Genomic DNA, 22,145 nt, shown 5'->3' with positions numbered 1-22,145 from the left:
ACCCATCCGGTTGGGATGTCTGTTGAGGCTCAGAAGGGATGCAGGGGGAGAGGGAATCTTAAATTCTCAGTGTGATCCTGATCAGAGTGTAGGGTGGGTGTAGTGGTTCAGCTTGGGAGATGTTCGAGGATATCATCAGTGTATCGGGTTTTCCAACCTACGGGGGTTAGGGCGAGTTCAGCTTGTGTATATGATGGCAAGAGGAGAACTTGTGAGAGTTGCTCTGGGAGTGAGAGTGGATCTCTCAGTTGGTCCGGGATGGACAAAGCGGACTTTGGATCGGGGATCCGGTGGTTCATGGTTTCCTAACCCTTATTGATCGAGTGATTGTTGGGATTTAGAGCATAGTTGCATCTTGGGTAACTCTCGGCTACAGAGAGAGGTGGACAGTACAGAGATTGGGCTTTAGTTGGCAAAGAAGACTCAGCAGGTTAAAGAGAGTTAGTGATCGTCTAGAGTTATCAGGAAAGTTATGCAGGCAGACGCCGTTACGAGTATGTGATGCAGGTCAGCGACTTCGCAATTCTGATGGGGTGCTTCGATTTAGGAAGAGGGGTAAATGGGGGGCCCCGGTATGTTGGGTCTTTTCGTGAAGGTGCGAAGGTAGGAAGGATGACCTATCATTTGGAGTTGTCAACGGAATTGGGACGGATCCATGACACTGGTAGGTGTCGCAGTTGAAGAGGTGTATAGCGGAGGAGTCAGCAGTGGTTCTACTAGAGAACGATTGGGTGGATGTGAGCCTGTGTTACGTCGAGAGGCCAGTGGCCGTCGGAGATCGGGAGATCAAGGTTCTAAAGAACAAGGAGGTACCTCTGGTATTGGTTCAGTAGCGGTCTCGGGAGAGATCGGTAGTGTCTAGGGAAGCCGAAACGTGAGATGCGGGAGCAGCAGCCAGAGCTATTTTCAGAGTGAGACTTCGAGGGCGAAGTCTAGTTCTAGTGGGGGAGAGTTGTAACAGCCCGGAATTTCAAATATTGATATAATTATGATTTGGGGGTGTTTTAAGAAGGGACTCGGCGAGTTGGAGCCTTGACTCGCCGAGTAGGATCGCAGACCGGGTCGTGGGTTCGCGACTGGACTCGACGAGTCCGATATGGACTCGGCGAGTCGACGCTGTTCAGCAGAAACCCTAGCCGTTTCGTATTGGGTCGTATATAAGGGTTGTATTGTCGTCATTTCGCGTCTTTTGGCCGATTGTGGAGAACCCTAAACGACTGTGGCATCTAGAGCAAACTTGAAGACCATTATTGACCTTGAAGAAGTTGTTAGGCAAGAAGAAGAGGAGCTTTGGCTAAAGGAGCAGCAAGGGAGTCATATTCTGAGGATTGGGGACACAGAGGACACATTATTCAGGTAAGAACTCGAATTATCCTCTGCTATGTTGATGTGTTATGGGATTAGGGTTTATGAAACCCATTTGGTGATTTAATGGATTATTATGTTGTTACACATGAGTTTATACCCCGGTAATAGGATGATTAGAGGTCCAGAAGTCCCATGATTGTGTATTTCGGGACCATACGTATTTCAGGAAGCAGTTGCTCGTCTGCATGGCATGGACTCGCCGAGTTGTTCTTCAGACTCGGCGAGTAGCTTGAAGATTTACTGGGACTCGCCGAGTTGTTCATCAGACTCGGCGAGTAGAGTCGGGGTGGCCCCGCGATTCTTCCACGAGGACCTCGTCGAGTCATGAGGGATACTCGACGAGTAGAAAGGGATTCCGCAGGAATTGGTGAGGACGACCAGACTCGCCGAGTCGCCAGGGAACTCGCCGAGTCCAGTCGAGCTGACAATGGACTGTTGACCAGAGTTGACTGGTGTGATTTCTTAGGGTCAGTTAACGTGGAAGATAGAAGTGCTAAAAAGGGATATATGATGAGACAGGGAGCTTGGAGCTCGGAGGATCAAGTGCAAGGGATTTCGGGAGTTGCTATCTCCCAGTGACCGCGAGGTGAGTCTTCTCACTATACCTCACCCGGAAGGGTTTGATTGTGTGACCGAAGGGTCAAGTATGTTATGTGTTATGTTTATATGCTATAAATGGAAAGTTAGTTGCTACGCGTGATATGCATGCTTATATATGGGCCGGAAGGCCAGGTATTATGTGACAGAAAGGTCAGGTATGAGATATGATGTATGTGCTTTATGTGTTAGGGTATTTGTATTATGTGTTATATATGTGTATGGGCCGGAAGGCAATTATCTTATGGGCCGGAAGGCGATATATATTATGGACCGAAGGGTCGGGCCGGAAGGCAATGTTATGTGGACCGAAGGTCCGGGCCGGAGGGCGTATGTGCGTAAGGTATATTGGGGAACTCACTAAGCTTCGTGCTTACGTTGTTTATGTTATGTTGTTTCAGGTTCTTATATTAACGCGGGATGGCAACGGTTCGATTGTACACACCGAAGAAAGAGTCGTGTTTTGGAGGATCCTGGTCTTCTATTATAATGAAAATGAAACTATGTTTTGTAATTCGAATGTGAATAAGCTTTTAAACAAGTGTTTTTAATATTAAATTGATTATTTAAATGAAAATTTTGTTTTTGGAAATCACGGTGTTACATCACCATTTTATATTTGATTTCTTTTGCAAACATGTAACATCTACAATCATGTAAACTTTTCAAACATATTTATATTATGGTGGTGTGTACTTTCCTTTCTATGAACTGTTATGATACTGAATATGACGTCCTCCGCCCCCGAACGATTCCGCCGTTCTGGTTTGGGGGTGTGACAGATGTTATGCCCTGAACAGGTGTCTTCTGAGCAGGCTCAGATGAGCCGGTATTTGGGTATTCTGAGGAGGGACATTTGGGAGTTTGTGTCAAACTCAACGTATCGGACATTTGTTGAGCTTCAGGAAAATACTCGGAAGCGGGAGATTGAGTTGGAGATTCAAGCCAAGGAGGAGGCCGAGTCTCAGAGGATGGATTGGCGGCCGGCTCAGTCTCAGCCGGCAGCCAAGCGGACCAAGTCCGCCGATTCGAGGACTAGAGGCCAGAAGAGCCGCACTTGCGGAAAGTGTGGCAAGGGTCATGAAGGAGCCTGTTGATCAGGTGCTTGCTACAAATGTGGCAAGGAGGGGCATATCGCCAGGGATTGCCCCAAGGGATTTATGGTTTGCTTCCATTGCAACCAGAGCGGCCATCAGAAGGCCGAGTGCCCTCAGCTACACCAGGGATCAGCGCAGGGATCTACGCCTGCTGCTAGGGTTGCCGAGGTTCGACCGGTGAAGGCCGAGGCTCCGAAGGCTCGTGGGAGAGCTTTTCAATTGACTGCGGAGGAGGTTTACACGGCGCCCGATGTTGTGGCTGGTATGTATTCTATATTTTATCTTTTGCTTATGATGTTGTGCTTATATGATGATATGCGTAGGTACTTTTCTAGTGAGTTATGTACCTGCTTTGGTCTTATTTGACTCGGGTGCGAGTCGTTCATTTGTTTCCTTGGCATTTAGTCAGCACATTAGTATCCATCGGGAGGCATTGAGTCGACCTCTGCGAGTTTCCATAGCTGATGAGCGAGCAGTGTATGCATCAGAGGTGATTCGAGGGTGTACCCTTGAGATCTTCGGTGTGGAGTTCCCGATAGATCTGGTCCTGATTGAGATGGGGGATGTGTGTGTTATAGTGGGCATGGATTGGTTGAGACGATTTGGAGCCATTATAGATTGCGAGCGTCAGTTAGTGACGATACGAGACCCCAGTGGGGGAGTTCTTACGGTGTACGGCGAGGGTACACGTACGGGGTCAGCATTTTGTTCGGCCGCCAGAGCGAGACAGAGTCTACAACAGGGTTGTAGAGGATTTGTGGCATATGTGATGGATGCGAGGGTTGTTTGAGAGGGTTCGAAGTCGGTTGAGGAGGTTCCTATAGTGCGTGAGTTCCCGGATGTGTTTCCAGAGTAATTGTCAGGTGTGCCTCCGGAGAGGCAAGTAGAGTTCAGTATTGAGTTGGTTCCGGGAGTTGCGCCTATCGCTAAGGCGCCTTATCGCCTTACGCCTCCGGAGATGTAGGAGTTATCCTCGCAGCTCCAGGAGCTGCTGGGAAAAGGGTTTATCAGGCCGAGTAGCTCACCCTAGGGAGTGCTGATTCTTTCTGTCAAGAAGAAGGATGGTTCATACCGGATGTGTATTGATTACCGGGAGTTGAACAAGTTGACGGTAAAGAACCGTTACCCATTGTCGAGGATCGATGATTTGTTCGATCAGCTGTAGGGAGCATCTTGGTTCTCCAAGATTGATTTGAGGTCTGGGTATCATCAGGTGAGGGTGCGGGAGGAGGACGTCCCGAAGACAGCATTCCGAACTCGTTATGGGCATTACGAGTTCGTGGTGATGCCTTTTGGACTCACCAACGCACCGGCGGTGTTCATGGATCTCATGAACAGGGTGTGCAGACCGATGTTGGATCGCTCGGTGATCGTGTTCATCGACAACATATTGGTGTATTTGAGATCCAGAGAGCAGCATGAGGAGCATTTGAGAGAGATCCTTGGAGTCCTGAGATCGGAGAGGCTGTATGCCAAATTCTCCAAGTGTGAGTTCTGGTTGCGAGAGGTTCAGTTCTTGGGACACCTCGTCAACCAGAATGGGATATTGGTCGATCCGGCCAAGATTGAGGCAGTCATGAGGTGGGAGGTGCCAAGGTCACCCACCAAGATCAGGATCTTTTTGGGATTGGCCGGCTATTATCGGAGATTTATTAACGATTTCTCCAAGATCGCTGTGCCACTCACCAAGATGACCCGAAAAGGGTGTTGCATTTTCATGGGGTCCGGAGCAGCAGACTTCATTTGAGATACTTCGCCAGAAGTTATGCGAGGCCCCAATATTAGCTCTTCCGGAAGGGATGGAGGATTTTGTGGTATATTGTGATGCATCGATATCCGGATTGGGAGCGGTGCTTATGCAGAGGGGGCATGTGATAGCGTATGCATCTAGGCAGCTTAAGCCTCATGAGTCGAGATATCCCACTCATGACTTGGAGCTGGGAGCGGTAGTGTTCGCTCTCAAGATCTGGCAACATTATCTGTACGGGGTTCGGTGTACAATATACACGGACCACAAGAGCTTGAAGTATTTGATGGATCAGCTCAACCTGAATATGCGTCAGAGAAGGTGGTTGGACGTGGTCAAGGATTATGATTGTGAGATCCTGTACCACCCGGGCAAGGCTAATGTGGTAGCTGATGCATTGAGCCGTAGGGCGGAGGGTGCCCCAATTCGAGATATTTGCTTGAGATTGACAGTGATGACCCCGGTGTTGGATGCTATCCGTGGGGCCCAGGCTGAGGCTATGAGGTCAGAAAACCAAAGGAGAGAGCGAGTTGTCAGGCTGATATCGGAATTCGTTGCCGATAGTCGGGGGCTTATGACCTTTCAGGGTCGGATATGGGTACCGTCCGTGGGCGGAACGCATACCATCTTATTAGAAGAGGCTCATCGATCTAAATTCTCGATCCATCCCGGGGCCACTAAGATGTATTTGGACCTGAAGAAGGATTATTGGTGGCCCGGTATGAAGAGGGATGTCGCATGGTTTGTAGAGAGATGCTTGACTTGCCGCAGGGTTAAGGCCGAGCACCAGCGTCCACATGGTAAACTGCAACCATTAGAGATTCCTGAGTGGAAATGGGAACAGATTACCATGGATTTCATCACCAAATTGCCAAGGACCGCGAGGGGTGTCGATGCAATTTGGGTGATTGTGGACAGGTTGACGTAGAGCGCTCACTTTCTTGCTATCAATGAGAGCTCTTCTGTTGAGAGGCTGGCAGAATTGTATGTGAGGGAGGTGGTATCGTGGCATGGAGTTCCGATTTCGATTATGTCAGACCGAGATGTGCGATTTACTTCCAGATTTTGCAAGAAGTTTCACGAGGAGTTTGGTACGAGGCTGCATTTCAGTACCGCATACCACCTACAGACGGACGGACAGAGTGAGCAGACGATTCAGACGCTCGAGGATATGCTTCGGGCATGTTTATTGGATTTCGGAGGGAGTTGGGGCATGTATTTGCCCTTGGCAGAGTTTTCTTATAACAACAGCCATCATTCGAGCATTGGCATGCCGCCTTTTGAGCTGTTGTATGGGAGGAGGTGTCGAACCCCCATTTGCTAGGGAGAAGTAGGGCAGCGTGTGATGGGCAGCATCGAGATTGTGCTTCAGACGACAGAGCAGATCCAGCAGGTCAGACAGAGGTTGTTGACCGCTCAGAGTCTTGAGAAAAAAAAGAGCAGAGCTATGTGTACAATCAGCCAGCGCCCGAACGGTGACTCCCCAAAAGTACCCTTTCGTTATGTGTTATTAGATATGGTATGTTACATTATGCATGCTAGAGTAGGCTAGGTATACATATTAGGACTAGAGTGGCCTGATTTGTGATGCCTTAGCCTAGGAGTTTTCTGTTGCTGAGATGCTTTGAGAATGAGTAGGTAGTAGATAGGAGCTCATGAGAATAGAGTACTCGTAATCCAAGATCCAAGGAGGAGGACTTGGAGTGAATACTGATGCGGTGTCATCAGTAGTATTGGGCCCGTACTACTGAAGACACCGAATCAGTGGGCATTCCAAGTAAGAATCTTTTGGACAACGGAGGACAAGTAGGGTGGCGTCATCGAGTATGATTATGCTCGATCGAGTCTCTGATAAATTTATGTTGTATTTCAGAGGGGCATCATGGTTAGGACATGCCACAGACCTGAGACGAGCGGTGTGAGTGACAAGGAGCTTCGTTAGATGATCCACGATGAGGTGGCTGCGGCGATCAGGGCCGAGATTCCGGAGATGTTTGGGTCTATCAAGACCACACTGTTGTACGCCACGGTGACTGAGGCCGCAGTCGCTGTAGCTACAGCAGTTGTGGCTGCTGCCAGGCCTCAGGGAGGTGACTCGTTGTTGTTCCGGTAGTTCAGCAACACGAAGCCACTTGATTTTGATGGGATGCAGGATCCAATCGCTGCGATGAGATGGATTGCTGACATTGAGGGATGCTTCTATACGTTTTCATTTCCGGAGCATCTGAGGGTATGGTTCGCTTTGAACCAGCTTCGCTGGGGAGCGAAGGATTGGTGGAAGTCCGTGACAGCGAACTTCACTCTTGCGGAGATTTCAGCAGTGACCTGGGAGAGGTTCACCACCATGTTCAGAGATGAGTATGTTCCCCCGATGGAGAGGGAACGACTGGTTCAGGATATGTCCTCATCAAGTTTGAAGCTTTTATGAAGACTTTTGAAGACTGATTTAAAGAAGGTGTTCTGAAAATTAAGTTTTGAGTAGGTTCACCAAAGTAGTTTGTAGAGCTTATTAAGTTCCTTTAATTTGGTGTAAATTATCACTTTGACTAATATGTTGCTAACTATAAGGGTATTTGGTTAATGTTTTCTCTTTACATGCTCATATAATCATTGATATTGGAGGATATCATTGTAACATTTGCAAGTGATAAATCAATAAGTTAAATCTTTTTCTTACATAACTGCTCATTATATTCCACATTACTTGATTCGTCATCTTGTTTTCAAATCCTACTAACAAGATATAAAAGACTATATGAAACAATAAATAGTAGACTGGAAGATAAAAGAGATCTTGTATTCAATGATAATATTTGTGTTGGTGATGAGTAAAACCAATATTACAACAAGCCTTTTATAGAAAAACAAGACATGGCAATTCTCATCACCTTTCTAGGTATGGGATAAAATGTATAAACAAAATAATGTAAAAGGTATAAAGGTCAGACAAATAATACCTAATACAGACATACCTTTTTTGTAAAACAAGTTACAAAGGTAAAAAAAAACATGATTGGCGATTAGAACAGTGTAACATCCGGGTTCCCAGGTATTATTTCTTATTCATTTATTTTTGGATTTTGAGAGGGGACTCGGCGAGTTGGAGTATAAACTCGTCGAGTATGGTCGCGGATGTCCACGCGGATTCGCGTCTGGACTCGGCGAGTCCAAGGGGTGGTCTCGGCGAGTCCATGCTATTTAATGAAACCCTAATTTCATGGTTTGGGACCTATTTAAAGGCCCTTAGAGCCGTCATTTGCAACTATCAGTCCCATGAGAGAAACCCTAGAGCACTTGAGCGTTTTGGGAAGAGAGAGAAGGCCATTGTTAACATTTGAAGCTTGTTTAACATGGAAAAGGTGGTTTTAGCCAAGAGGAAGCAAGGGAAGTGGACATCCTGCGATTTTTGGAGCTCAGAGCATCAATTTAGAGGTCATATCTCGGCTCCTTTTCTGTTGTTATGACGATGATGTGGATTTAGGGTTTCTTGGACCCTTTATTGACTAGTTTTGAGGCCAATCCGTCCCTATGTGCGTTGAGGCGTTAGATCTGGAACCATTGAGGTCCAGAGGGCTTTACTCTTCAATCTTTAGAAATATCTTTGGGGGTTTAGACCATGGGTTGTGCTAAATGGGGCTAAAACATCATATAAGAGCAAATAGAGGTTGTTTGTGTGTCAAGATCCGAACTTTACGTGATTATCATGCTTGGAGAGGCTAGATCTATGATTTGATGGAGCAGATCTAACCTCAGAAGTCGTCTTTAGTTTATGCATGGCATGAACTCGTTGAGTTGTTCTTGGGACTCGACGAGTAGTTTGAAGGTTGCCCGTTAATCACTTAGTGAGTGGACTTGTCGAGTTGGGGGAATGACTCGGTGAGTCAGGGTGAGTCAGGTGTCTGAGTTCGAGTTGGAACTTGCCGAGTTGTTCTTGGGACTCGGCGAGTTGAGTCGGGGTGGCCCCGCGATTCTTTCCAGGTGGAACTCGTCGAGTTGGGGAAACACTCGACGTGCCAAGAGAGGGTTCAAGAGAGAGTCAGTTGACACGTGTAGACTCGCCGAGTCGCCGTAGTGCACTCGCCGAGTCGGGTCAAAGTTGATCGTTGACCTTGTGGACTTTTAGGATTGAGTGCAGTTGCATTTATGGGAATATTTGCTTTATGTGATTAGGCGGAGGCTAGGTCACATTTCTACCGAGGCAGAGACTTACCGAGATATCAGAGGTGCGTCTTCTCACTATACTGTACCTGGAAGGGTACCTATGTGTCACCGGAAGGTCTTGTATGCTATGAGTTGCATGTTTTGTATGCGTTATGTATATGATATGTATGCTATGTATGATATGGGCCGGAAGGCATTATGACATACACCGGAAGGTCAGGGAGTCATGGACCGGAAGGTCAACATGAGTAGGACCGGAAGGTCTACTGGGACTGGGACAGAAGTCCCCTGACACACATGGACCGGAAGGTCGTGTGAAGTATGGCCTAGAAAGGCATATGTGTGTAAGGGTATTTTGGGGAAACTTAGTAAGCTTTTATGCTTACAGTTGTTGTGTTATGTGTTTCAGGTATATGCGAGGACCGTGGGAAGGCGCCGGCGTGATGCGTACACACTAGAGAGAGGATTTGATTTTTGTGATCTTGGGTTACGATATGTTTTGATAAATATTATCGGATATTTTGTAAAACTTTTTATATGAAAATGATCGTGTCAAAAAGAAAATTTTGTTTTGAAATTTACGTTGTTACAAACAGCAACTAGAACAGAAGATAAAAGAGATCTTGTATCTAGAGACTTTGTATGGTTACTTACTTCCTTTGATATTTCACACTTTTTAATAACCTATATAAGCATAATACTGCTACCTATATGATATAACATGTACTCCACATTATATTAATCTAAAGTCAGATAACCATTTGTTTACCCGATGATGGTCAAATAGAGTAAAAGTAACATCCTTTTATGTCAATATCTGCTAACAATGTTCCTTAATCCTTATTCTACAACATGGAATCAATATTCGACTAGTTACCCGACATGTCCAACACACCAATATTCAACTTATTTAAAAATATCATATCAATATGATTGAATTAAAATCTCACAGTTGTAGGAGCATGAAATTCAGGTAGATGACACATATACAAGGGTGGGCTAAATTGTTCTCAATTTTCCCTTTTAGTGTATTTTGATAAATAAAAGGGAGAATTAAATATTAGTCCTACAATGTATTGCACATTTGCCCATTCAGTCCCTTAACTTCTTTTCGTGCTTTATGAAAGAATAAAGTTATTTTTGTCGGGTATGATTAGTCACTTTGGACAAAATGAAGGTGTAACCTGGTTACCCTTTGCTAAATGGACACTTGCTGACTTTGAAAAGTCTAAAAGGACTGTTAGAATGGGAATAAGTGACAACAAGGGAGAAAGACCTTGTTTTGCCTATGCTTCAGGTTCTTGTCATACTGCTTCGGATTTGAACCATCCTTCATGCTGGATTGATGTTCTCTCCATAGATGTCATTATTTCTATGGGTAAGTGAAACAATTTCGATTCAGAAACGCCCAAATCGACATTATTTGCAACCCAATCGCTCCGATAATCATTCAAACTCTTCAATTCCACAGATTTATTGATCTTAACAAACTGTTCTCTTTTACTTTCATCTTGGACTAGTAAAGAGGTTTCTAATTCTTTAGCATACCTTGGGTCACACAAATTGTGGTTTCACATTGCTCCTGGTCTTGAACTATTAGAGCAACGAGTAAGGGGACGGAACGACGTGCTTACAAGGTTGCCTAAGTCAGACATCGTTATGATAAACATATAAACTACAAAAAGAAATTGGAAGATTTATGGTGTTTAGGAGATTATCATTTGGGGCAAAAAGGCTATTTGATTCAACATTTTCATTTGTAAAGATTTTGTTGAGGGAGAAGGCAAAGTATAATGGTGTTGTCAAACCCGATTACTTGATTTCTTATTCATTTTCTTCCTTCCTAAAATTGAGTCTGATTTTCATTCTTTTTAATCGCATTTGAAACTCTGATTGAGCATTAACTGATCTTTTAACATGAAAACATAGTTTGCATACTTTACTTCATAAAAATATGGAAAGGGCAAGAAGGATAGTTGATCAACGAGGTGTCAAGAAGATATCTGAAGAACCCAATGGAAGCTCCATTTTCCAGGTTTCTCTATAATCTTCTGAATTCCATTGATTTGTTTGAGTATTATAACCAGTTGCTTGAGGTTTGACCTTTGAAATGGTATTTGCAGATGATTGGAGAGTTAACAAGAAAGAAGATTACCTTTGTTTCCCATTTTGGATTTGGATTTGGATTTTGAAATTGCGAATTAGGTGTAGATCGAATATAAATGTATAGAAGTAAGTAGTAGTAGTCTCCTACACAAACAGAATATGAACCACATTGAAGTTTGAATGATTAGTTTAAATCCCAGATCTTGACACCAACTATGCAAATATACAATACATTGTAGGGTTAATGTGTCATTTTTCCTAAATAAAATTGTTTAGTAAATAATTTTTTGAATTAATATTTTTTAGAGCTTTATTATATTAGAGAATTACCGACGAGGAATGAGGATGCAATCGTAAAGTTGCTTTTGTGATTGTGGCACCACAAATCTACTCTATCATTCTATGAGCGGACCGGGTCTTCTCAAATCTACAACAATCCAATTTTGTAGCAATTCTTATATATTAGTGTATGGGTATGTTTTTTTTTTTTCAGAGCAACAGTTAAGCCAAAGAAAAGCACATATAGGTCTTGATATTGATGACAATAGAATTTATGCATTGCGACTTGCCATCAAACACCAGAGGATCTGTTACCAGACGGTGACCTTGAAACCCGGAAATTTGGCAAAATGGGAAAAATTATAAAAATAGTTTGTTTAATTTGTAATAAAAAATATATGGGAAAAACATAACAATTTTAGTCTTTTTGAAATGGAAAGTTGTTGTGAATAAATCTGAGATGACGAATGCGGAATATCAAGAACAATCAAGAATCAATCACCATAATATGCAAGTAATCTGATAAAGGGTTTTTGTATATTGATTATCTCATGAACGTACAGAGAAAAACCCTAATCTGGTAAAAAGCTTACACCAAAAGTAAACCTAATGATTATTTATAGGAAACAATAAATATCTACCATAAATATAAAATAAATGCCTAATATAAAACCAATGTCTTAGAAGAGCTCGATTAAGAACTTCTACTGTAAAGGCACCGTAGGGAATCATAAAATGATTAACCCTAAAAAGGCTTCCCTAAATAACCAAATATGCCATATCAGTTTCAATATCTCAAATACTTAACAATCTCCCCCTAGATGTTGAAACTGATGAAGATCACAATTTCCGATCTTCTTGACATTTCTCCCCCTAAATTGTGAGAATCATCAGTACATGGGGTCTTCAAAGCGAGAGAAATAGAAATAATCTTCCAAATACGAACTCCCCCTTGAATAATCATCACTCCCCTTGAATCTTCAACAAATACCATGGAGAGAATCCGGATAGTTAAGAAGAATCACCAACAATCTTCAAAACCCGACAGATATGATGAAACAAATTCTTTTAGAATAAACTCAATCTTCAAAAAATTAAAACCGAAAAATAACAAAAAAAATAATTTTGTATTTTCCGATATTTAAATTTAGACAAAAGAATAGAATAAGAAACAATTATTTTAGAAGGGTTTGAAAAGAATAAGACCAAAGAAAAGGATAAGAAATGAAAATATTTTGGAAAGAATGGGTAAAAATGGTAAAATCCAAAAAAAAATGGTAAAGAGTTTTGGATTCTGGGATAAAAACGGATAAGTTCTAAAAATAAAGGGACCGGACTATAAAACACGCATCTTTGACTTTCAAAATAAATTGAAGTTGCCAATTTGTTCAAACACAGGGGACCGAAACTGTAAAGTAGCTGAAGATTCAGGTACCGATAATGTAACATGATCTTTCTTCCTCACTTAACTTTACCCCTGATTAAAAGAACGCCTGTAACGTATACTCAGTAGGAACGTTTGTAAAAAAAATCCACAAACACCGATTCCACCCAATCCCACATATACATTCGTTTCGAGAATAAAGATACGAATCCAAGCATAGGATCTGGAGACGAATCCGAGTCCATCGATTATACCCCAAAGCTAGGGGTGTGCAAAAAAACCATAAAATCGAACCAATCCGGTCAATCCGAAACCGAAAAAAACCGAAACCGTGAAAAACCGAAACCGAAAAAACCGGATATATACGGGTCGGTTTCGGTTTTGATATTTAGATATCCATGGATACCCGAACCGAACCGTATTACATATTATATATATATATATATATATATATATATATATATATATATATATATATATATATATATATATACACTTTACACATTATTGAAACATTATTTCATTAAATTAAATGTTTTTATTTTAGATATGCATATATAATTGATAAGTATGTCTTATGTCATGATTTATTAATTGTGATTATTAATGGACCATTGAATAATACCCTATACCAGTTAACGGCTTTACATGTCATTTGTTTTTTTTTTCTCAAATTTTTTCATATTTGTTTATATTATTATGCATGATATGTTTTGTGTCAAATGTATCAATGTATGGTATCTTATTAATGTCTATGTATTAGATTTATCATTTTTTTTTTGGTAATGTATGGTGTTAGAACTCCAACAAAAATTGATTTTGTTAGCAGGTAACCGTGGATCGAACCGTGGTTACCCGTCTTTATACGGTTCGGTTCGGTTCGGTTTTTTACACAATTTGGTTCGGTTACGGATAGTGCATGTAAGGTATCCGCCCCGTGGTCACGGTTTATAATTTTATTATTATCCGAACCGAACCGCCCCATAAACACCCCTACCCAAAGCGAATCTGATTTCAAACACGAACCCAATCACCGGTTCGCTATGAATCCCGATTGACACGTTCGCTGCAAATTAAATCCATAGTTCAAATGTTCCCTTTTCGATCTGAACACAGTGATTGACACGAACCCAAAGCGAATCTGATTTCAAACGAAATGATTTTTACGTACCAAAATTCAACAAAAACATGTTTTTAAGTTGTTTGTAACATGTAAAGTTATGTCGTAAATATCTATTTGTTATCCAAAAAATAGTTTCTTTTAGCCCAAGCAAGAACTTATTTTAGCCCAAATAAGTTAGCCCAAAATCAATCGGGGGCGGGGGCGGGGGTCAAAAGGGGAATTCAGGGGCGAGGGCGGGGGTGGAAAGGATGGAGATTTCGGGGGCGGGGGAACGGGAAAATTTTGGGGGCGGGGGCGGGGGATGCAATCCCGGTCTCGTTTTCCCCCTTAGACATCCCTAGCAATTGATCAAAGTTCTACTAAGACCCCTTTTCGTTTTAATGAAGTGGCATTTTATACCCAAAGCCCTTAACAGCGAAACTAACCCTTATATTTCCATAACTTCGAATCTGGCCCTTCTGTTGCAATAGTCTGACAGTTTGTACCCTTTTTGCTGAAATGTGTCAGGTGGCAGCCTACTTTTATCAGAAAATGTCACTATTCACCCTTTTTTCAACTTTTTCAGCTTTTTTCAGCTTTTTGTCAATTCCAACACACAAAAAAATAATAAATTTGATTTATTCAATAAGATTTCATATCTTTGACCAAATATTCACCAGATTTCACCAAAATTTTGTCCTCATTTTCGTTTTTTTTTTTTTAAGAGGACAAAACTTTTATGGGACTTTTGGTACCCATTTAAGGTTCAACATAGAAGTTGGTTTCTTGCATTCCAACTTATTTGAAGAAAATCTATCATCCTCTGAAAATAATACTCGCTTCTTTGTTGGAAAACAAAAACTTCCAAAAATTTCATTAAACCAACCAAATTCTCTTATCTTTTCCTTCCAACTTCTAAGATTTTTAACCAAAGAAAAATGAGAATAAGAGATTCTTTGAGCATGTTTGACATCAACTTTGTCAACCTTCTCACAAGCATTGGGTACTTGTATCTTGGGCATCCAAAGCTTCTTTATTTTTCTCTTGTTCTTCTTCCTCTTCTTCCTTTTCTGATTTCTAGGCTTCATAAACGAATTGTGAATCTGAACAACCTTTTCACTATTCTGAATTTGAACATTAGAAGACCTTTGAACACAATCCTTAGGAGTTTCATATATTTGAATTTCTTGAATCATTGGCTTTCTGTAAGGAATCATTCATTCAAAAACATCTTCAGAACATAAGGAATCATCTGTTTGAGTTCCAATATAACAGAATGTCTTCACTTTCACGATTTCAAATGAATTTCTTTAAGATTCATCTTTTAAAGTACCAGATTCGGAATGTAACTCTTCTAGAAAACATGAACCACTTGACTCCCCCTCAACAAGAACATCTGGAGTCATCTTTTCTTCAGAAACATGAGGAACATTATGAACTTCTTCTTTTTCCTTTTCAGCTCTTTTCATCTTCAACATCTGTTTATGTTCCCGATCTAAATGTTCATATATAACACAAAATTGTTCTACTATTCTCTCATTCTTTTGCAATTCACGTTCATCAACCCGTGTGTAATGATTTATTTTCTTATCAACAAAAGAATTATATAACTCAGTAACATTCCTCAACGTAGAATCACCAAGAACATGAAACAAAGTTGATTTGTTTACACTATAGATTGGTTTAGTGACCTTTAATCCAAGTTTTAAAATGGAGTTACAGAATAAAAGATCCATTAGATCTTCAACAAATAATAGAACTTGAAGAGAGAGAGAAAGTAGATCTGATAAGAATTCTAGAGAGAAAAACGGATCTGAAAGGGTTTTTAGTGAGAGAAAACAGATCTGAGATGGATTTTAGAGAGATAAAGTAGATCTGAACACGAAAATTCAAACAAACACAAAATTTTCTTCTAACTCTCTTCCAAAACTCGATTCAAGAACAAATCAGATGAAATATTGAGTTGACGAAAACAGATCTGAACAAGATTTTCAACAAAAAAAAAAACGAGATATAGACTTTTTCTTTTCAGAAAACTTACAAAACTTGAAGAACAAGGTGAGATTCATGATTCAATATCGCCATAAACAAGATCGATTCTTGAAAAAATCATTGAGATCTACAAGAACCCACTCTGATACCACTTGACGTGAATAAATCCGAGATGACAAATACGGAATATCAAGAACAATCAAGAATCAATCACCATAATATGCAAGTAATCTGATAAAGGCTTTTTGTATATTGATTATCTCATGAACGTACAGAGAAAAACCCTAATCTGGTAAAAAGTTTACACCAAAAGTAAATCTAATGATTATTTATAGGGAACAATAAATATCTACCATGAATATAAAATAAACGCCTAATATAAAACCAATGCCTTAGAAGAGCTCGATTAAGAACTTCTACTGTAAAGGCACCGTAGGGAATCATAAAATGATTAACCCTAAAAACGCTTCCCTAAACAACCAAATATTCCATATCAGTTTCAATATCTCAAATACTCAACAAAAGTGACTCATACACAACAGTTATTCTCTATACACAAAAATTGATGTTTTATAAAGTAGTACAATACAACGTTTTTAAAGCATAAACTATTGTGTATAAAAAAAATTGTTGTGTACGAATGAGCTTCCGAAATTAACCCTTATTTTATATTGAGACAATTCACTAAATAAAAAAGGGGTTAATGTCATAAAATCCCTCAAGTTTTCAGGGTTTTGTCGGTTTTGCCTAAAGTTGAATTTTATGTCTGTTTTTACCCTAACATTTTCGAAAAAAATGTTCAGTTTTACCCTTTTACAGGTGATAACAGGTTTTCCAGGTTACCATTATATTAAATTCGCAAAAAACACTCTTAAGTTTACCCTTTTTTTGTGTTTTTACCCTTAAGTTTATAATTTTTTTACACTTTTACCTTAAGTATTTTTTTCATAATATACATATTCATGTAGAAAAATCGTATTTATATACGAAAAAATGTTTAATTAAATATTGTATTTTTTAATGTTATATATATATATATATATATATATATATATATATATATATATATATATATATATATATATATATATATATATATATATATATATATATATATATATATATGTTTGTTTGTTTGTGTGTGTGTGTGTGTGTTTGCAAGGTTATACCATTTAAAAAGATAAATAATATTTTTAGAATTATGAATATGTGTTTTATAGATATAGTTCTTAGAAGTATAAATACATAATTTTACATTATTATATATAAATATGTATCTATACTTCTAAAAATATATTTATATTTAAAAAAAACATATATCGAAATACATAATTACACTTCTAAGAATATATGTATATACTTATATAAACATATTTATAATTCAACATGTTTTTTATTGATATGTATATTTTTAAATGCATAAAAATATGTACTTGTAGTTCTAAAAACATATTAATTTGTGTTTTTTTTTTTTTTACATTTTAAATGGTTTATCCAAGACCCCCCCCCCCCCCCCCCCCCCACACACACACACACACACACATATATATATATATATATATATATATATATATATATATATATATATATATATATATATATATATATATATATATGAAGAAATAACTTTAAAACAATGTAAATACAATATTTAATTAAATTTTTTTCGTATATAAATATAATTTTTCTGCATGAATATATATAATATGAAAGAAAATACAAAGGGTAAAAGTGTAAAAAAAATATAAACTTAAGCGTAAAAACGTAAAAAACCTATAAACTTAAGGGTTTTTTTTGCGAAACTAATATAATGGTAACTTGTTATCACGGGTAAAAGGGTAAAACCGAACATTTTTTTGGAAAATGTTAAGGTAAAAAACGGACATAAAATTCAACTTTGGGCAAAACCGACAACACCATGAAAACTTGAGGGTTTTTATGACATTAGCCTAATAAAAAACAAGCTTTATTTATATACAACACTTACCATATACATAACTTATCCAACAGTTAACAATAAGAAAAAACAGACCCACATAATTGTTTTTATAGATCATATGAAATTCATCCTTTTTGGAATTTGTATTCCTGCCCTCTTCAAAAGTTGTGCAGCAGCATTCTTTGCCATTGAAATAATTTCAGCCTGCCCGTTGACAAATTAATTCCAATAGGTTTTGACATAAGTAATTAAAACTTTATTTTTCGCAAATACTGTATTAAAATTGTGCCCATGGTACCTCATCAACATTCATGATTTTCTGATTCTTCATGATCCAATGGCCATTGCACATAACAGAGACGATATTTTCAGTTCGCAAGCAATAAACAAGGTTGGAAATGCTGCATCATGTATACAGCAGCAATTATCTTATTAAAAACAAGAATTAGGTTCATATGAAATCAACAACATATATATACGTCTTGTTTTTTCTTTACGTAGATGGACTTTATATATAGGAGACTATAGAATATTTTATACTGATACTGATTGAGCACGTTACCCTACAAGACTTGATTGGAAAAGAACACAGACCCATAATTTGCAATATTATTAAAGTTGTGTAGATATACCAGTCATGAATTGGAACCATAGACCAAGAGGAAGGATTGATTACAATCATATCAGCCTGAAAACAAGATATGCATATATATAACTATAAGATGAAGATTAAAAATCTTTTTTTTTTTTTTTTTCATCTTTTATGGTATATGCAAGTTACAACCACAGCAAAAGCAAAAAGGAAAAAGGAAAAAGAAAAACCTTTTTTCCAACTTGAAGAGATCCTATATCGTTCTCCAAGAGTAGTGCTTTTGCACCATTTATAGTTGCCATGTTGAGAAGTGTTTCAGCTGGAAGAATTGTAGGGTTTGTAGTGCCAGTTGCATAAACTTCTCTTCCCTTGTTGATCAAAGAAGCTATATACATCTCGTCAACTGTAAAAAAGAGTAGTAGTACCAAAATTTAATTGGAAATGATTTATAAATTATTTGTATGTTTGAGAAAAATAATACATACAACATACCAATGCTCATTCTATTATTTGATGGTGCTCCGTCTGTTCCTAATGATACACAAATGTTGGCATCAAGCATTTCCCTAATTGGCGCAAATCCAAGCATCCGCATTGCAGCAGCAGGACAGTGGGACACCTTAACCCCACAACTAGAAAGAAATCCAATCTAAAAATTTGATAAACTACTGCATTATATATATAACTAACTAACATGCATGCTCATAGTAAAAAAAAATGAAGTAGAATTTTGAGGATTACCTCCTTTTCATTCACCCAAACAGAATGAGCTGCAAGCAAATTGCTTCTCAAAAAGTTTATTTTTTCCAAATATGTAACTGTTCCATGATCAACTTCCCGTGTTTGCATCACAACATGATTTTCAGAAGGTATCTCTGCAACATGCTATCAGGTTTTCAAACAATTAACACCAGATCCAGAGGAGATTCACCAACATGACAAAATCTAATTAAACTGTTGAAAATTCAAGTGGGAGAGACCATGTGGATTCCGGTATTCAGTTGTTTGGCTGTATCTCTTGTTTGAAGGAGCAAATCATCAGTTGAATTCATAATCTGTCTTATCCCAAGCCATATTCTGATGCGTCCATCAGCAGTATCATGGTGCTTCTTATGCAATTCCTTTTGGGACTGAAATCCCCACATTCATTCATTAAGTATGTAGCGAGTGAGTGTTTCTCAAGTGCATAGCTAGTTTTGGAAATTTACCTGAATACATTCGTCTGCAGTCCTAATACCCCATGAAGATGGTAAGCCATCGCCAGAATCCATGATTGACTCTGTCAAACATGCACGCAAACCTAGTAATTCTACTGCCTTTGCCATTCCTGATACATGTTGTCCTCCTGCTTCTGCGAAGCATGTCACCTAATCCAAATTTTCAACACTTCAAATTGGAAAAAAAAAAAAAAATCTGGCATCATTTTGTTGTATTCTAAAATCCCACAAGCTTACACCAGAGTGAATGAGTTCGATTCCACAAAGTAAAGTGGAGATGTATGAATCTTCTTCAGTCATGTTCGATTCATATGGCCAAATGCGATGGTGCAACCACGTAAGCAAATCGACGTCATCAGCAATCCCTCTAGCTAGTTGTTGAGACGTATGAACGTGTGTATTGATCAAACCTAATTAAAATTTAAATAAGGACCACTTTAAACTGACATCTAATTAAACGCACAAAAGTTGAAAACCTTAAAAAGCATTTTGCTTGAATTGGTTGCAAGTCGTCTTTACAACAATTCGATTTTATGTAAAAGGTTAACTCATAATTATGGTGAACAGAAAATAACCAGGAAGTAGAAATTGGCCATGGAGATCGATGATTTCCTGTGAATTTGAAGAGAATTGACGGATTATATCTGAGGATTGACCGACGGCTATGATTCTATCGTTGTTAATAACGATTCCGCCATTAAGAAAGACACGGAGTTCCTTATCCATAGTCACGATCATCGCATTGTGGATTATAAGCTGTGAGCTGTTCATATCCGTAACACCGTTCATGACTCTTTGCTCTGTTTCACTTTCTGAATGAGGGCTGTCTCGGAACATCTTAGGTCAACGGTTGATCTTATAACATTCGGCACAAAGTTATATTATTGCAAAACAAAAAAAAAAAAAAAAAAAAAAAAAAAAAAAAAAAAAACAAAACAAAACAAAAACAAAAACAAAGAAAAATCTAACACGAATAGTTTTTAAGAAAACTTTTTACATTTATAATCCCTGTCTAATGTAAAATGACTATTTTGTTATTTTTATATGATATTTTTAGCTATGTATTTTTTTTTTCTAATCATATCCTTCCATACTATCACTGAGGATCATCATTATTCCTTTCATATCAATAAAAAATAATCATACTCCTTATCTCTTATTATTGCCTATTGCCTTCACCATCACCATCTCTCTCTCTCTCTCTCTCTCTCTCTCTCTCTCTCTCTCTCTCTCTCTCTCTCTCTCTCTCTCTCTCTCTCTCTCTCTCTCTCCTCTCTCTCCTCTCTCCTCTCTCCTCTCTCTATATATATATATATATATATATATATATATATATATATATATATATATATATATATATATATATATATATATATATAATATGGGTGACTTGGTTTGGTTATTCGAACCATAACTATTATAATTGGTTAATGTATTATAATAGTTATTGGGTATTTGTTAATAATGGTTTTAGATTGTTAATCATTTTTGTTAACGTTTAATGTTTGTTAAGGGTAATGGTCCAAAATAATAGCAAAAATAGAAAGTAGGTTGCTAAAAAAAAGGAAAAGAGAAAGTATATTGTTGTAAAAACTAAAAATCAGAAAATATGTTGTTATTAAATGGAAAACGTACCAATATATAATTGAAAAAAATGGAAATACATTGATGTAATGAAACTGGAATTGAATGTTATATCAACCTAGTTTTAAAACAAATCGTTACCAAGATGCATTTTACATTCAAAAGAGGCAAAAAGTTCCTTCAATCTCCATTCATGGTCGAATCATCACTAGACATTTTCCCCTTTCCATAGTAATCTACAAAAAACAAAATCTAATATATTGTTAAAAGTTAAGAAGCAAAAGGTTATAAATTAATTAAATGGGTAAATGGTTACTATTTTCTAAATTCTCCAAATTAACCGGTAACTTTTGTTGTTGTAAGCCATGAATGGACGTCTGTTGCAAGTTTGACGATGTAACATGTAGCCAATCTTGTGGGCACAACGTACAAAAATGACCATTGGTTATGGTTTTCTTATAACAACTTAGCTATAGTTTTGCTTCTTTGTGTGGTTAAAGGTCAAATGTAGTTGCGATATTGTAGTACTGTTTTAGGCACATTTTAGCTCAATAACTGTAATGTCTAAAATTTCAAACAAAAAATTTCTTTTAAAATAAACTAATTACACATTCAAAATTATCATTTCAAAGTATTATAAAACCCTTTTGCTTAAACGTCAAAAAATAGTTTCCAAAAACCTAGTATCAAATAAGAGTACGATAGTAACATCAACAATTGACTCGCAAACTTACGTCATTCTTTTAAAATATTCGACTCGCAGCCTTGCGTCGTTTCGTCATCAACAGTTGACTTGCAACCTAGTGTCATTCGGTCAACGACTTTAGGTATCTAGGCTCATAACCTAGCATAGTTCCACCATCAACCCCTCAAACATGACACATCAATGCATCATATAACATACAACCATACGAAAGGTTTTGCTAATATTGAGGCATCACTTATTGAATGCATACTTATACATAGTCGAAGATCATATA

General features: G+C 38.4%; 1 protein-coding gene across 1 annotated transcript; it reads right to left on the bottom strand.

Moving 5' to 3' along the window:
- Positions 1–17,752: 17,752 nt before the first annotated feature.
- LOC111889475 (uncharacterized) lies at positions 17,753–20,477 on the bottom strand. The gene is made up of 10 exons (XM_023885620.3): positions 20,157–20,477; positions 19,819–19,991; positions 19,573–19,731; positions 19,345–19,494; positions 19,106–19,249; positions 18,857–19,013; positions 18,595–18,767; positions 18,405–18,460; positions 18,071–18,173; positions 17,753–17,976 (listed from the first exon to the last, which is right to left on the bottom strand). Exons 1-10 carry the CDS (start codon positions 20,416–20,418, stop codon positions 17,887–17,889), a joined length of 1,467 nt encoding a protein of 488 aa, XP_023741388.1. The 5' UTR covers positions 20,419–20,477; the 3' UTR covers positions 17,753–17,886.
- Positions 20,478–22,145: the final 1,668 nt, after the last annotated feature.

This window comes from Lactuca sativa, chromosome 8 (assembly GCF_002870075.4).
Source record: "Lactuca sativa cultivar Salinas chromosome 8, Lsat_Salinas_v11, whole genome shotgun sequence".
NCBI classification, from domain to species: Eukaryota; Viridiplantae; Streptophyta; class Magnoliopsida; order Asterales; family Asteraceae; genus Lactuca; species Lactuca sativa.
The sequence above is the reverse complement of the archived record's forward strand: the minus strand, read 5'-3'. Positions and strand labels throughout refer to the sequence as shown.

Excerpts from the sequence above, each read along its gene's own strand:
- LOC111889475 (XM_023885620.3), bottom strand. The coding sequence starts at position 20,418 with ATGTTCCGAGACAGCCCTCATTCAGAAAGTGAAACAGAGCAAAGAGTC. Across the intron at positions 19,014-19,105 it reads TTTGGGTGAATGAAAAGGAG|ATTGGATTTCTTTCTAGTTG; the intron begins GTAATCCTCAAA and ends TCAAATTTTTAG. Across the intron at positions 17,977-18,070 it reads AAATCATGAATGTTGATGAG|GCTGAAATTATTTCAATGGC; the intron begins GTACCATGGGCA and ends GTCAACGGGCAG.